We start from the raw sequence: 16,666 nt of genomic DNA, 5'->3' as shown, positions 1-16,666 counted from the left end.
AGCACGCCAGAGATGATGCAGCATTCGGCAGAGTGGTGCTCAGGTCAGCGATTCCATGCACTCCGACCCCACCTCCTGGGTAGGGTTTGGGAGTCACCTAATTGGAATCGAGATGAGCAAGCACTCAAAGAAAAAAAAAAAAAAAATGTACTCACCTTCTCGTAACTGTTCTTTGAGATGTGTTGCTCATGTCCATTCCAAATCCACCCGCCTTCCCCTTTGTCGGAGTAACTGGCAAGAAGAAACTGAGGAGGCAGTGGGTCGACAGGGACCTATATTCACCGCCATGAAGGTGCCACTCCAGGGGGCTCCACAGCCGACCTGACAGGTGTTACTAGGGGAAAAACCTTCTGAGGACTGTGCAAGTGGTGCACACACACCTAATTGGAATGCACATGAGCAACACATCTCATAGAACAACAGTTACAAGAAGGTGAGTAACTGTTTTTTCCTTTGTTTAGAGTGAGGTAACTCCTGTTTGACTGGAAACACATTTGTGTCATGGCTGAAAAAAACCCAAACCCCTGACATTTGAGTTCTCTTGCGAGATCATGAGTGAGACTTAATTTTACTTTGAGTGGCCGCTGGCACTGTCTACTCATGAAATTGAACCTCAGTGAAAAATTTTTCCCAATGGTTATAGCTGCCTGCTGTGTCCTTCATAATATCTGTGAAGCAATGGGAGAAAAATTTCTGCCAGGGAAGAGGTGGAATGGCTGTCTGCTGATTTTGAGCAGCTGGATACCAGGGTTATAGGAAGAGCTCAATGTGAAGCTGTTCGGCTCATGGAGGCTTTGAAAGATCATTTTAATAGTGAGTCATGGTAATATGTGTTGCTGTAGTGTGCTGTGCCTGGCATTATAATATTGCAAATGCACCTATTGCTATTATCTGTGAATGATGTCAGCCCCAGCTAGCATATATTGTGAGCTAATAAAATGAATTAAGTTTCCATAAATAGACTTTTATTCCAAACCTATGCAAACAGACACATTTATAACTGAATGGAACTTTATAAATACAGGGGAAAGAACAGTCATTTCCATTTCCCATACACATACACCAACTGCGTCTTTCATAGGTCAGTGTATGTACAGTTGTGATTGCCTGTACTCTCCCCCGGGGAGGAATGGTAGGGGTAATGTAGTGGCTATACACACCACATGGAATGGGCTTCAGAGGGAGGTGAGCATGGGTCTGTTGAAGCTGAAGGCCATCAAGAGTCTGCAACATATCTGTTTGCTGCTTGAGATGCGGTAGTATCTCCTGCTACACGTCTCTCTCCTTTCTCTGTGCCTTTCTCCTCTCTGCTTTATCCCTGCCCCTGCTGTCTGCATGGGTGATCCTCCAAGCCCTGTGCTTGGTATTTGAAGCAGCAGAGGCTTGCAAGGTATCTTTGAATAGGTCATCCGCCATCCTCTTCTTTCTCCTCCTTATCTGGAGGAGTTGCTCCGCCATTGTGATGGCGAGACCCTCAAGGCCACATTTCTGATTGCAAAAGATACAATGCACAGAGCTTCTATTCACAAGGTAAATGGAAATTTAGTATACTGAACTCATGCCCCTTGACCCACACAATTTGCAAGCAGTACATTTTCACTTCTCGTTGGGATTCATAGAGCATGCTGGCAGTCCCAGCAATGGTAGGTACAGCTGGGGGCGTGTGGTGGAGTGAGTTTGAACAATAAGGGGGGGATAGCTCATGGGCACGAGTATATGCTTATAGGGCAATTGAACTGGCACCGTTTTCCACAGGTAATGGTTATTTTAGCTGATACCTCGCTCCAGGGCCAGCTGCCCTGCCCACCAGGTTGGGGTGGGCAGGGCAGCTGCCCAGGGTGCAAAACCATGGGGGTGGGAAAATGGAGTGGGAAAAAAAACGGTAGGGGATGCAAATATGCTTGCTCGCCCTGCGTGCTAAAATGCCTAGTTACAGCACTTCTCACTCCTAAGGGTAACAGAGGCTGAAAGGGAACAGCTCCTGCAGACGTCCAGCTGCCAACCAGGGCTGTGTGTTGATAGCCTGTGTGCTGCATTGCTGCTGAGTGGCGTGGGAAGAAATAAAGCAGCCCTCCCCGGAAACCTTTGGCAGACTACCTGCAGGAAAGTTTCCCTGAGATCTCTAAGGAGGATTCATGGGAGAGCCAAGTGCACATAAACAAACTCTTCTGCGTGGCCTTCTCTGCCTAACTGTACAGGGGAATGGGAAGCAGATTGCAACTACATCTTGTGGTTATTTCACTACATCTTCTAACATAAGTAAAAAAGAGTAAATAAACACTTGTCCCTGTAATTTCCAAGCAAACTGCATACTTACCAGAGGTTCCTTCCCCTGCATCAGGCTCATCTGGGCTGGATTGGAGGGACTGGCTGGATTGTCCAGGAGTCAAAAACAGGTCCTGGCTTGCTGTGCCACTGGATCCCCCTGGTTGCCTGTCCCTGTGACAGTGCGTGACTCACTGCTGCGGCGCCTCCTGCTGGTTGTCTCAGGGAATTAGCGTTTCCAGTCTCCGGAGCGCCCTCTGCAGGCCGGTGCCCCACTGCCACTGGCCCACGTATCCCTCCCGGACCCCAGTGCCCCTTTACCCTGAGGCTGCCCCCTGGCAATACCCCCGCCAGTCTCTGTGGGTCTCCCCTTTCTGGGAAACCCCCTCCCCCCCAAACCCTCTAATCCCCACCTTGTATCAGTCTGGGCTACTGCCAGTCATCACCGAGCCCTCGCTCCCTGGGGCAGACTGCAGTGTAAAAGCCACTCATCATAGGCAAGGGGATTCGGAAATGCTGCCTTCCTCTACCTCCAAGTACCTCTATGGGCCTTGGACCAGGCCCTGCAGCCTGGGGAGTTGCCAGCCTGGAGCTTCCCTGCTCTTCTGGTTCTCCCCAGCCCTACTTCACTCTCAGTACCCTTTCTGCAGGTAGCCAGGCCCTGCTCTCTCCCAGCCTGGAGAGAGACTTCTTCTGGGCCTCTGGCTCACAGCCTTTTTATACAGGCCAGCTGTGGCCTGATTGGGGCGTGGCCCAGCTATGGCTGCTTCCCCAGTCAGCCCAGCTTAGCAGCTTTCAACCACAATCTTCTCCCAGGGCTGACTAACCCTTTTTCCATTGGAGTGAGGGAGCCGCCCCACTACAGTCCCCTCCTCCTCATCGCTGTTCCCGGGGGAGGGGAGGGCTGTGACTCCTGCTCTCCCAAAGTATCCATGGGGCTTTGGGCGGGGTGGAAAGGTATCTCTGCCAAGGATGGCATACAGCTCTTTGTAAAAGTGGCGTGTCTGTGGTTCTGCACCAGAGCAAGTGTTAGCCTCCCTTGCCTTCTGGTACACCTGCCGCAGCTCCTTGGCTTTCATGTGGCACGGCTATAGGTTCCTCTTGTATCCTTCCTCCTCCATGCCCTGAGCAATCTGCTTGGTGATATCAACTTTTCTACAGCTGGATCAAAGCTGTGCCTGCACAGCCTCTTCTCCCCAGAGATCCAGGAGATCCAACACCTTCTGGGTACACTCCTGCAGCATGGAGCTGGCATGGTCAGCCGGGCAGTTGCTAGGCATGCTTGACAGTTGCTAGGTGAGCTCTCCACACCGGGCAAACAGGAAATGGAATTTCAGAATTTGTAGGTCTTTAAAGGGGAGGGCATGTATCTGTGTATCTGGCCTCTTGACAGCAGAGTTCAAAACAGTGACCAGAGAGATCAAGGTGGGGCATTGCTGGACACTTCCTGGAAGCCTCTAAAGTTGACCTAAGTAACACAGTGTCTACACTGACATTGTGTCAACCTAACTACAACAACCTAAGCACTACATCTCTCACTGAGGTGGAGTTAAGTTGGTGTAGCAGACGAGTTACATAGGTGGGAGTGACATTTTGAGTAAGGTCAATGTAAGCTGCCTTGCATCGACCTAACTCTAGTGTAGACCGGGGCTATGTCACTTAGACAGTTTTGAGAATTGTACCCAAGTTTAGCGCACAGACTTCATAGACTCATAGACTCATAGACTTTAAGGTCAGAAGGGACCATTATGATCATCTGGTCTGACCCCCTGCATGCTGCAGGCCGCAAGACCCTTCCCTGGACTCTACCGTTGAAGTCCCCAAACCTGTGTTTTAGTGACTTCAATTGGCTGAGACCCTCCTGCTAGTGATCCCTGCCTCATGCTGCGGAGGAAGGCGAAAAACCTCCAGAGGCTCAGCCAATCTGCCCTGGAGGAAAATTCCTTCCCGACCCCAAATATGGCGATCAGTAATACCCCGAGCATATAGGCAAGAGTCTCTAGCCTGACCCTTGTTCTACTTCCTTTGCTATATGCATAAGTGATTTTAAGTAGTTTTTAGAATCATGAGAAAGCATGCTGCCTGACAGGATAAATCCCTGCCATTACAAAAAGTACCACTGGGCCGTCCTTAGGATTTATGGGGCCCTACGCAGTATTATTAAACTGGTGTGCCTATGCCTGATGGCAGTCCGGGCTCACAGCCTGGGGGTGGGGTAGGGACGAGGCAGCGAAGGATAATGTGCCACCCACCCCACCTCATGGCGGTGGAGATTCACAGTTCCCCGCAGAGACTGCCGTATCCTCTCCCTCACGCTGAATGCGCGGCTCTGGCGCATTTGGCTTTGTGAATACGGCCCCTGCCTAAGGAGATTGCAGTGCACGCTGGGTTGTGGGAGCCAACCCGCTCTTACTTGCTGTCATAGGCAGTGGGTGAAGCTGCCGGTTGGGGAGGCTAGCTCCCCAACCCACCTCTTCTGCCTGTGGCCCCACCCATACTCCACTCCTGTTCCACCCCACGCCCCACCCCACTCTGCCCAGGCCCCGCCCTCTCCCCACTGTCTCCCTCCCCCCACCCTGCTCACCCCCTTCCAGCTAAATCCCTGAACCCAAATGAAGCAAGTGACATTTGAAAAAAAACACTCTTCTGCAATTTCTTTCTAAAGAAAATGGAGCATGTTTTCCATGGCATGCCAGATGGTGAAGACTGGACTTGCAGAAGGTATCTAATTAAAAGCACTAAACTTGGGAATAAAAAATGTCAGTCACAGGGTTTTTGATATGCCCTGAAGTTTGTCAGAGATTTATTTGCAAAAACTTTGTAGTAAGGGCGAGTCAGCTGTCTTGCTGAATACAACATGAAATATTATGGAATACATGATGCAGCTCTTCTCTGTTTTACATTTTCTTAATCAGTATTTCTAAGCTGATTTTATATTTTAAATGTATTCTTAAACCTTCATGAAGTAATCATTCCAGATTACTTCATATTTAACTCACTGAAACAAAGACATTATTTTAAATTAATCAGTTACAGAGGTTTAGTGTGTTCATAACAATGTTCATTGCTTTTAGAAAAAGGGAACATTAATTTACTTTGTGTGATCGCCATAACAATAGACATGTTTATGAAATTTCACCAACTTTAAAAAATATGTTTCCAAAGATTTTAGGCATAACAAAGGATTTTATATCTTACTTGGTACTGATTTTGCTGGAGGGTTCTCTTAAAACTAGTTCATCGGATAGTCAGAAATAAAGAAAGGGAAACTCTTTGTCCAGCTATCTGGAAGGAAAGGGGTGTTGTCCGTTTAAGGGCTTTCTTCAGCTGGGGAAACGGGGGTGGGGGCTGAAGGGAGAAAGGGATGGACAAAAAGGACAGGAAGACTTTGGAAGCAAGTTTTTTTTACTATAGTAATTAAAATTAAAATGTGTATTTTAAATAAGGGTGGTCTTCTGAATGATTTATTTAAAAAACTATATGTCTGGAGATCCCAAGCATTTAAGGCTGAAGATGATTGTGCATCTAAAAATCTATGCAAGGATTTTTTAGAGATGTGATTTTCTAATCTTCACCAACTCACTAATGAAATATTTTTAAAGCAAATTTTAAACTAAGGTCCTGTAGACTAACATGTTCTGAGTAAATATTACATTAATGCACAACTGTTTTTGTCAGTAAATTCAGAAATGGACAGTATATACCTGGGGGTTGGCAAATGCCTATTAAACGGCTTCATTACCATTGCATGGCTCTTTAACAGTTCAATGTTGTGCTAATAGGTCTGGCAGGCTGGAAGGCTTTTTCACTTTTAAGTTACTAGATCCCCTCCGGAGTAAGAGTCACCAGGCTCCAGCAGCTATCTGTAGGAGCCTCCAGGAAGAGTCAAAACAGGGATAGGAAGAGCCGTGAGGGTGGACATTAAGACCCAGTGGTGCCCTAAATTTTCAGGTGCCCTGTGCAGCCGCATATGCTGGGTATGCCTAAGAACAGCCTTGACTGGCAACCTAGACTGGCCCAAAATTTCCTGTGACTGATTCCTTGAGCCATCCACTCCCCCAAATAAATACATCAAAACCAATAATGATTTTTGAAATCCTAATTCTCTTAGCTTCCCAGCCCATACAAACTTGCTCACGTCTCCCAAAATATCACTGATTGTTGTATTAGACTTTTATTTATTGATGATGATCTATCAACAGTTACATTTTTTTCTTCTCAATAGGCTTATAAACTGGACAAAACTAGTAAAAATTTCTTTGATGTAGAAGATTTCCATAGTCCTAAAATGGATGATTTCTATGATAGGTAAGTACTAGTGCACATGGCAACTGCAAGGAGAAGTAAACAACTTTTTTTTATTATGGCTGAAGTTAGGATAAGCTAATTTTCTTATTATTGCTTTAGTCTTTGCTAAGAAGAGACCCTAACCATTATTCCATTATGGGTTGCCTTTTTCTTTGCACTTTTTCCTAATTTCTTTCCTAGTAGCTGTGTCATCAGAAGCCCCAGCCAGTAAGAAGTCCTAATGGCATCTCTTTGGGAGAACTTTCCCCCCAGGATCAACATGTGGATATCCTTCTTCCTGTACTGACCTTTGTGGCACCATATTTCCCCACTACAGATCCTGCGGAGGACACTCCATAGATCAGGGTCCATCTGTGGAGAGATTGCAAAAGTGAGGTTCGGGTGACATAAGTGTTCCCTGATAACTAATAATAAATGTATTAAAAAGTGCATTCAGCCTGTATTTGCATGGAGCCCCCTTCATACTGGTCCCTTGTTACCAGATGTGCCCATTACTTTTGGATATGCTCATTTATTATGGTTACTCTTCTGGGGCGGGGGGTTTCTGTAATTCTATTAATGTACTGCTTGTGTCACTTGTGTGTTCATATGGAGCTCTACTTCTCCCTTCTGAGGTCCCCTCCCAGTGGAGCTATCTGCAGGACCTAGGTTCCCTAGGACTGGGTTCCTCCAGCCCCAGAATCAGATGAACACACATACACACACTAGGGTGACCCTAGGGATGAAATATCGGGATGCGGAGGGGAAGGGGTGAGGGGGGGTGGAGCAAAAAAAAAAAAAAAGGCAGCAGAGCAAAAACAAAAAAAGCAGTTTCACAGGGGCCGGGGGCATTAGCAGGCCCCAGCTGCGCCACCGGATCACACACAGCGCCCCGGCCACGCACGCTGCCTTCCCCTCAGAGCCTCCTGCCCCCCAGGCCTGCCCTGGGCACATGCGGCGCGTCCCGCCGCCGGCGGGGACCCCCGTGCCTCTCCCGCTTGGCTGCGCTCCAGCGGCTCCTTCCCGGCGGGGTGAGCTGCTGGAGCACAGCCGAGCGGGAGAGGCGCGGGACTCCCCGGCAGCAGCGGGGAGGTTTATCGGTTCAGGGAACCCCAGCCGGCTCCTCGCCCCTGTCTGCCAGCTGCCCCGCCTGGGACAAGTCGTGCCCCCGCAGCCCATCTCCGCCGTTTGTCTCCGGCGGGTGGCCCATGCCCCTGGGCCGTGCCGCCCACTCAGGCCCTGCCCGCTCTGCGCTGCCCCCGGACCCACTGTGCTGCCCCGTGGGCTGCAGGGCTGGTGCAGCCTCCGCGCTACACTGCAGCGCTCCCGGCCCCAGCCGGCCATAGCCTGTGTGCCCAGGCTGCTGCACAGGGGCATCTTCTCCCCAAGCCCGGCTCGGGATCCAATGGGGCAGTGAGGGGGCGGGGCTGGGGGTGGGGATTTGGGGAGGGATCCAATGGGGGAAGGAGCGGGCGGAGTCGGAGCAGGGGGGCAAGAGCTCCGCCTGTGCGCCGGAGCGGAGGGCAAAATTGCTTGTTTGTCCAGTGTCCCGACCGTGGGACAAACAAGCAAATAGTGGGACAGTCCCGATAAAATCGGGATGTTGGGTCACCCTAACACATACACACACGCGCTAACAGAGCAAGTCTGAGTGGACCGGGTCAATCAGCACTCTCAAGCTGACCCCCTTATATGTCCCTGGACTCAATGGGCTGAGTCAAGCAGCACTTTCAAGCTGCCACCCTCATATGCCACAGGTTCAGCACGTCCCTATCCCCACTTTCACATTACAATTGAACTGGTAGCAATCCACTTGATGAGCAAACCCCACAGTACTTTTGGGCGCTACAGGGATCTTTAGCTTAGGTAAAAGAAGCGTTGCTGCAGAGTAAATGGGGAAGCTAAAAACACAAAAGAGTAAAGTTTAGAGAGAGAGAGAGAAGCAACCAGCTTAACCATAAAATATATTTATTAAATAATAGTGATAACTACACAAGGAGGGCTAAACAAACATAACAGTTACATTATTAAAGGTTAGTAACTGAGGTAGAAAAGAAAACAGAGAGAGAGAGAGGGAGGGATCTCACCCACTCCATGAGGCTTGAACTGGTCGGGGTTCCCAGGTGATGGTGGTAGCTCAGGGTCCTGAGTGCTGGAGACAGGCAGAGCCCCCAGCACGATCAGTCAGGAGATGGAGTCCCAGTGGAACTGATGCAGAGTTTGGGTCCATGCATCAGAACACTTACTTGAACATAGGTAGGGGTTTTTGTAGAGAAATAACAATGGTTCAAGGGAAAACACTAGATTTGTTTATGGGTAAACTGATGACTCAAGGGTTTTCTTTAGGCTAGACAATAGGTGCTGATCACTCTTGGCTATGGGTGGTGTTTTCTTCCAGGGAGCTCACAATGCAATTAGGCTGCTTCAGTATTTTGGATATCAATCAAGGATTCATTACTAGAATTGGTCTGATAACTGCTGAGCTGGGTGTGTGCAGGTATAGGTTCATCAATATCTGGAGCAGAGATCCCCCATGATGCAGTGCTTCCCTGCTTTTCTGGTCCCAGAGTTCAGTGTGGTTCTCTGTTCTCCATTCTGTATGCTAATGGACAAGTCTCCCTGTCCCATCTTTCATGCAGATGAGGCTAGGGGAGTTGTCTCTGTTCTCCATTCTGTATGCTAATAGAGATGTCTTAATCTTGTCCTCCTTGTCAGGAGGGGTCTAGGTGTGTCTCCCAACGCCCTTCACTGCTCTCTGCAAGCCTTTTCTTTGATTGGTTTTGGTTCAAGCAGAGACTGGTGTGGCGGGGGGTGTCTTTCATGAGTCAGACAGGCTGGATACTGCACCCTGGTTCTCCAAGAACACAGAGCTGACTGGTATCACCCTCCTCTCGGAGTGGGGTTCTAAGGGCAGCTGCCAGAAATGCTGCCCAATACTTGAAAGAGGGACAAGAAGTCCTGTAGATGGAGCAGACCCACAGGACCTGTTGTAATAATTGTGGTCTAGCAGGCCTCCTTTATTTGTTAGCCTACTTGGTGAAAAGTGGGTAAAATTTCTTGAATTGTCACAATGATCTGTTGTATGAAACTGGTTAAGAAAAGATGTGAGAAGGAGACAGAGAGGCTGAATTTCTTTAAACAGAAAGGGTCTACTAATACCACTGAAGGATTGTGTTCAGATTGTAACTGATAAACGAGGAGTTGAGAGTTGGAAATCAATGAACCAAAATTGGTGTGTCGGAACCAATCAATGAACCAAAATAATGAGAGGATGGATTATTCCACCCACTGCCTTTCTGAGGCCCTAATAAACAGACTTTGGAGGAAAAATGGGAAAATTTTTACCATCACCACAGCTGTGGCGGGATTGTTGCCGTGACATCAGACTTCGATACTCCAGTGAGGATATTTGACCATCGTTGTTGCACAAATGAGGATCCCAACCTGATATATGTGAGATTCTGTTTGTCTTCCCCTTCCTCGTGTGCTTCTTTCTGTCCTGCTCCCTACCCCCATCTTCCTTCTGTCCCCTCTCTCTCTTGACTTTTCATCTGATCCTGAAATCAACTATACTGCATGACACCAGCACAATGGGATGAGACAGCCCATCTAGCTCTGCTGAGCCTGAGAAGGACCAGTGAAGGACGGGGATCTGACCAAAACAACCAGATGATTTACCTGAGTGGGGAGGTGAGCCGAGATCCAGAGCAATAGTTGTTGTGACTGACTTGTCAGCCCAAAGCATCTGTCCATGACTGATCAGCTGCCCTGTATTCTGAGAACATCAACAAAAGCCATATTTTCCCCATCTTTATTATCTTATCTCTTCTCTCCTTTCTGTCTATCTGTTTTGCCTAAAGCAACAAAGTGACCATCATTTCCAACTCAGAACTGAGAAACAGAACTAACCCCTTTCCAGGGGCGGCTCCAGGCACCGCGCAGCAAGTGCGTGCCTGGGGCGGCAAGCTGTGGGGAACGGCCTGCCAGTCGTTGTGAGGGCGGCAGACAGGTAGTCTTCGGTGGCATGCCTGCGGGAGGTCCACTGGTCCCGCGGCTTCGGCGGCAATTTGGCGGTGGGTATGGCGAAAGCGCGGGACTGACAGATCACCAGCAGAAATGCCGACAAATCCACGTGACCAGCGGATCACCTGCAGCATGCCGCCAAAGGCCGCCTGACTGCCGTGCTTGGGGCAGCAAAAAACATAGAGTTGTCCCTGCCCCTTTCTTCCCTGCTATGAAGGACTGTTTCATTGAATAAGAGATTTTAGCCAATATTCACTGTCTCAGAATAGAGACTTAGACAGGGTTTGAGTAAATTTATTTTGCATAATCAGTTAGTTTCAGTGCTCTTTGCCTTGTTTTGATTCTTTTCTTTTTGTGTGTTTCAATCAATAAATTTCTAACCTTTGGCGTGGATTTTAGTGTGTTTGCTCTGGTAATAAGTAGGCTGAAGTCTTTGTATGCCAAACTATGAACTTCATTTAAAATTGTTTAATGTTGTACAGTGACTGGGTTACATTAACACCTTTGAGCCTTTAATCCATCTAAATTAATACAACAGACCTCTGTCAAATCCCAAAGGATCTGAAGATTTTGGTGGCCAAAACCCCAGCTAATTCTGTCAGGGGGCAAACTCCACCTCCGAAACAGAATAAGCTCCTTCTGGGGCATTTTTTGGAGATTTCTCCTGTAAGAAATTAGGTAGAGTGAGCTAGTTGATGTCTTCAGTTTGCAGTGATATATCATGGCTCTTCCTTTTATGGTCAGTAACGCTGTACAGAGAAAAAATGACAGCCTACTTAAGTGTTTGTAAAATGTGATGTTTTTAAAGTTGGCTTGAGTGTGCGTGGCAGTGGGAAATTTAAATAGAAGTCCTTATTCCTAGAGACAGAAACGCAGATCTCTGCTGTTATACTACCAAGTTAGGGTGGGAGTGGAATCTGTTAATTGTTGCTCACCTGATATGCAATAACCCCCTCAAACTCTCCCCTCCCTCCAAAAAAGATTCATTTCAGCTCTGAAGCTGATTTTAGCTGTATATCAATCTATTTTCATTTCAAAGCTTTTTGAAAGGGAATATTACATTCTCAAATCATCCTGTTTGCTTCTAGGGATGTGGAAATAAAAGCCACAAACTGGAACCAAATTTAAAACTCTCCTTAAACCTGAATAGACCACCTTCAAGGAGAATTATTGTTGCTTAGTTCTAGAGGTTTTTGTTTTGAACCTAAATTATCACCTGTCATTTGGTTTGATGAGCTTTATAAATAGTTGTCTGCTAAGACTGAGATTGAAGAGCAACATGCTGTTTTTGAAAACTTTGTTTCTTGAACAGCATGCCCCATTACATACATGCAACATGACTGCAAATTCACACACACAAATAAAACAGGAGACAGAAACCAATCTATGTAAGTTATGACTTTGTCAATAGTCTGCTTCTTTTTTAAGGTCACTGCTCCCTGAGTCTAAGGCCTTGACTACCTTTGGCAATTCACAGCGATGCCGCGGCAACGCTGTGAAGCACGAGTGTAGTCGCGCCGCCAGCGCCGTGAGAGCTCTCTCGCAGCGCTGTAAGTACTCCACCTCTCTGAGGGGAGTAGCTTGCAGCGCTGCGAGTGAGCGTGCAGCGCTGCAGGCGCTGATTACACTGGTGCTTTACAGCGCTGCGCTCGGGGAGGGCATTTTCACACCCCTGCGCGCAGCAAGTTGCAGCACTGTACAGCGCCAGTGTAGCCAAGGCCTAAGTAATTCTAGAAAGGGCACCATACAGAGACATACAAATCTAGTGAGTGGTGAAAAAAGGCTGTGAGCCTCTTCAGTTCTGAAGTGCTCACAAGTCAGACCTGATAACTTCCAGCCATTCAAGCGCTGAGAACTGTTCCAGGAAAGACTATTGTGTGTCTAGTTGTCTGGTGCAGATGGCTTGTAAGAGAATTCATATACTGCAGTCCAAGCACATGCTTCTAAAAGCGGTTTGACTAGTGACTTGAAACCAAGCCCTATAAAGTGAAAGGTCAGTGAATTATATAAATGGCATGGTTCTATAGTTAATACTGAAGGTAGCTGTGCATTACATTACAAGACAACAAACAGGTTCCAGAATGGAGCAATGAATAGTGCACCTAGTGAGGGAGCAGGACTGTTACCAAGATAAGCAGCAAGGCTGTTACACTTGCAAGGATTCAAAAAGTGGGAAGTCTTTCTGTTTAAACCTTGAAGTGGCAACAGCATATTTGATAAAGATAAATACAATTGTTGTTTTCTTCTTGTTTCTGTCAGAGACTGTTTTTAAAAACTGGCTATTCATTTTATGCTTCAAGACAAAACAGATATTATTTAAGGGAAAACTCCCGCTACTTTGCTCAGTCCAGCAATCTGGAAGTTCCTGATAAAAAAACATCTGACCATCTGAATAAACTGTAAAATGGATCTGGCAGTAGTGTTTTTCTGATCTCTTTTGCTAAAAATGTGACAGGCAATATGGGAGGAAAAGTATGAGATAATGGGTAAAATTTTCAAAAGTGACTTAGACTCTTAAGAGCCTAAAACTTATTAAAAGTCGCTTTAGAGAATAGGACTTATACTTTAAGCACCTTTGAAAGTGTTAACCAACTATTTATTTAAGGTTTCCACAGCTTAGCCCTTCCATTTCTGAACTTCCATAAAAAAAGTTGTTTTAATGGGTTAGAAACAGCACAAACAAGGAGGTGGGCAGAGGGGAGATTTCAGCAGAGGATAATTTGAGAACTAGGAATAAAAATGATGTAGGGCTTGAGGAAAAGAGGAGCAGAGTTGAAGAAGAAGCAAAGATCCCTGGGGCAGAGGCTGATGGAACATAAGTGCCACATGTGGGGAGATGGGGGCATGAGGAAGGAGAAGAGAGGTGCTCTCAGGTGATGTCGGAGAGGTGCAGGGAAGATGAGCACTGGTTTTGAGGCAGGCTAGCTGGCAGGGTGAGAAGCTACAGTTGTTCTATCTGATGCAAACTGCGGGATCTGGATGCTGGAGAGACAAGCAGTGGAGAAATGTTGTGAATCTTTGATCACAGAATGGCCCTGACATGCCACTAAAGTGGCGCTACAAAGTAACAGATTTACTAATCAGAAGAAATCTTTAGTGTTCAGTTGCAAGCAGATCCTTGGCTGAACATTTGGCTAGCAATGTTACTGGGAACATATGATAGGGGATATCACCTTGAACCAAGTCTAGTTTAAGTTTTAGCAGTAGAAAGTGTTTTATCTTTATTTCTCTTGTAACCATTTCTGACTTTAATGCCTTTTAATTGTACTCCCTTAAAATCTGTCTTTTTCTAGTTAAATTTGTTTTATTCTTAGATCAAAACTAATCCAGTGTTATGAATTGGGTAACTATTTAAAGTAGCAAACTATTGTATATTGACCCCCTTACAGGGGCAACAGACCCAAAATATCCAGGAGAGGGCTGGACAGTGCAGAACACACATTTTTTTTGAAGGGGGGGGGGGATTTGGGACTGAGAGCATGTTGGGGTTACCCTGCAAATGGTAACCTAGGTTGGTGAAAATCAAAGTGTGACTGGATTGCAGGCTGCAGCTATACACAGACACTCAGGGTGTGACCTGCAAGCAGTTTTGCTGTTTCTGAGGGGCCCAGGTTGGGAACTACAGCAGCAAAACAAGAGTGACACATCCTCTTTCTTGTATGGCTTGCACCCCTGAGTATCATAGCTACTCCACCAGTTAGAAAGATCACCTTTTTTTTTTTAAGCAAGATGGCTGTTAATCAGCAACAGGGTCAGAAAGACTTTGGCCAGAAACTCCTCCCAGTCAATGTTTAATCTCCAGGGAAAGCTCTGGATCTCAGTTGTTGTTGCTTATTACTGCTAGCAATTGTTTGCAGGTCGGACCATTGCAATAACATATTCAACAATTCTTTGTATGTACAGACGGCAAATTCAATATACATGAATTCGGCTTCTGAATATGACAAGGCTGAGGCACAAATAGTTCGTAACCATTGTTTTTTTCCACAGTGCCAGCCTGAAATTGTTGCTTATGGCTGATAGTCCTGATTCTGATTGCTATCTAATTTATGATGTCTGGTTGCTATGGTTACTGCTCCATCTAGTAATTTTGTGAACAGTTACAATAAAGCTAAATAAGGGAATGAATAATCTGCAGAATTAACATGGGTCTAAAAAACAACATTTATTTCTGTCTCTGTTTTTGAGCAGGGCTTACAAGTACTGATTCCACAGTAATAGGGCTCCTGAGATGATACAGTGACATGAGGGTCATTTTTATTTTTTTTGTGAACCAGGCTATTATAAAAGGAGATTTCATAATGTTACAGACAGATATAAGTATATCAGACTAATGATAGAAGAAGTATCAAAGAGCTCAAACATTCCTCTTTTCCAATATAATTCATTATATTGGAATATGATTCATGCCTTCATTATTTCAATTTGATCTAATGGTTCAGTGGCCAGGTTTTTTAAAGCTATTTCCTAATAGCCTCTCCGTGAATTTAGAAGCATTAAATCTTATACTTGACACATTTCAGTGTTAAAGGGTCATGTGGCCTTTCTGCAGTTATTGAAGAAATACACTGCACTGGGAACTGCAACTAGAAAATAAAAACTCTGGACCAGAGCTCTTTGAGGCAGGGATTGGGTTTTTACTACTTTGTATAGTACCTAACAAAATGTGACCCCGATCATTGACTGGGGCCATTGGGCCCTATAAATAATAATAATAATTAATAAATAATGTACCTTTCCTTGGTAACATCCCAGAGAGGGGAAACAAAGGATCCAGAAAACTCACTGAAGTTTTATGTTCTCTTTTCAGCATGGAGGGGTATGTAGGTGGCTGGGGCATGGTTCACTAAACCTGCACTGCTGGGGAATCCAGAGGGTACTCTTTACTCAACACTGCTTAACCCAGGGCCAGTCATTGACAGCCCATGCTTCATTAGATAGACCCCTGTAGCAGTGCAGTGTAATTCATGGATTCTGTGGAAAAAATAAAGGAAGAGACTAAAAAGACGCAGCTACAAATTGAAGTAGGCAGGATCAGAGAAGCAAAAGAAACAATGTGGGATGGAGAAAAGCAGGTGAGGGGACAGGTCCAAAAAACAAAGCAGAAACAAAAGGAGAGGGAAGAGGGTAGAAAGCAAAGCAGTGAAGACAAAATTCACATCTTCCTCCAGTCCTGCATGTCCTTCTCCCTGCCTGTACTGTACATATCTCCCTCCTGCCCTGGTAGTTCTGAAAGTGTCTCCAGAAAAAGGTGGAGACTCAAAATACATGGCACAAGAGAATAGTGGGGAGGCAGCAGACCCCACCATGGGCAGTGGGTACCATAGGCTGGGGGAGCTGTGCCTCCCCAAACAGCCAGACATGGCCCCACCCACTCCCCCTTCCCAGACCCTCTGCTTCTGCTCTGCAGCCCAGCTCCAGGAGCTGGGGCCGTGCCGCCTGCCCTCCCTCCCTCCCCATGCTCCAGAGGCTGTGGCCACACCACCTGCCCTCCTGGGGCTCCGGGGCTGGGGGCACTAGCCTGGGGTGAGGGCTGGCGGCCACGGTGGGGGGCTCTGCGGGGATGGAAGGGTGGGGCCTTGGGTGGAAGGGGCGTGGCTGGGGGCTAGCCTTCCCCAGCCAGCAGTTCATGCGCCATCCATGCCAGCAGAAGTGCATTAGCAGATCCTAACAGGTAGCTGGACACCAGATTCCAGTGAGTCCTGAAGCCCAATACTGGTCCTAGACTCCCAGTGCTTCTCCCTTACTTCCAAATCAGAATATTTGCAGAATTTTTAAGATCTCTAGTGTCCTGTAGGCTCAGCTGATCCTGCAGCCCTCTTGGCTTCAGAGCTGAGTTGCCTGAGTCATCTGCTCTCTAATCTCCATCTTTCCCTGCCCCACCCCAAGTTCCTATAATGTCTGCATTGGGCCTATGGTTTCTGCTGTCCTGCCGTGGTCTGTAGTAGGTCCTGTGAACTTTAGGTTTGAGAGAGACAAATTGGGAAGGGGAGCAGGAATCAAGATATGGAGCCTGGCAGGCTTGGAAGAAGTTGGAAAGTAGGGGCAGCTTATTAACTGAGGTTGTTTGGGGATCTGGGAAGCCAGCACC

The 16,666-nt window shown here is 46.8% G+C and overlaps 1 protein-coding gene across 1 annotated transcript in view; it reads left to right on the top strand.

Moving 5' to 3' along the window:
* LOC117876781 overlaps positions 1-16,666 on the top strand; it is an 86,225-nt gene that overhangs the window by 40,852 nt on the left and 28,707 nt on the right. Inside the window, exon 7 of the mRNA XM_034769165.1 lies at positions 6,491-6,573. Coding sequence (XP_034625056.1) covers positions 6,491-6,573 — 83 coding nt within the window. The remainder of the gene's footprint in view (positions 1-6,490; positions 6,574-16,666) is intronic.

This window comes from Trachemys scripta, chromosome 1 (assembly GCF_013100865.1).
Source record: "Trachemys scripta elegans isolate TJP31775 chromosome 1, CAS_Tse_1.0, whole genome shotgun sequence".
NCBI lineage: Eukaryota > Metazoa > Chordata > Testudines > Emydidae > Trachemys > Trachemys scripta.
The sequence above is the reverse complement of the archived record's forward strand: the minus strand, read 5'-3'. Positions and strand labels throughout refer to the sequence as shown.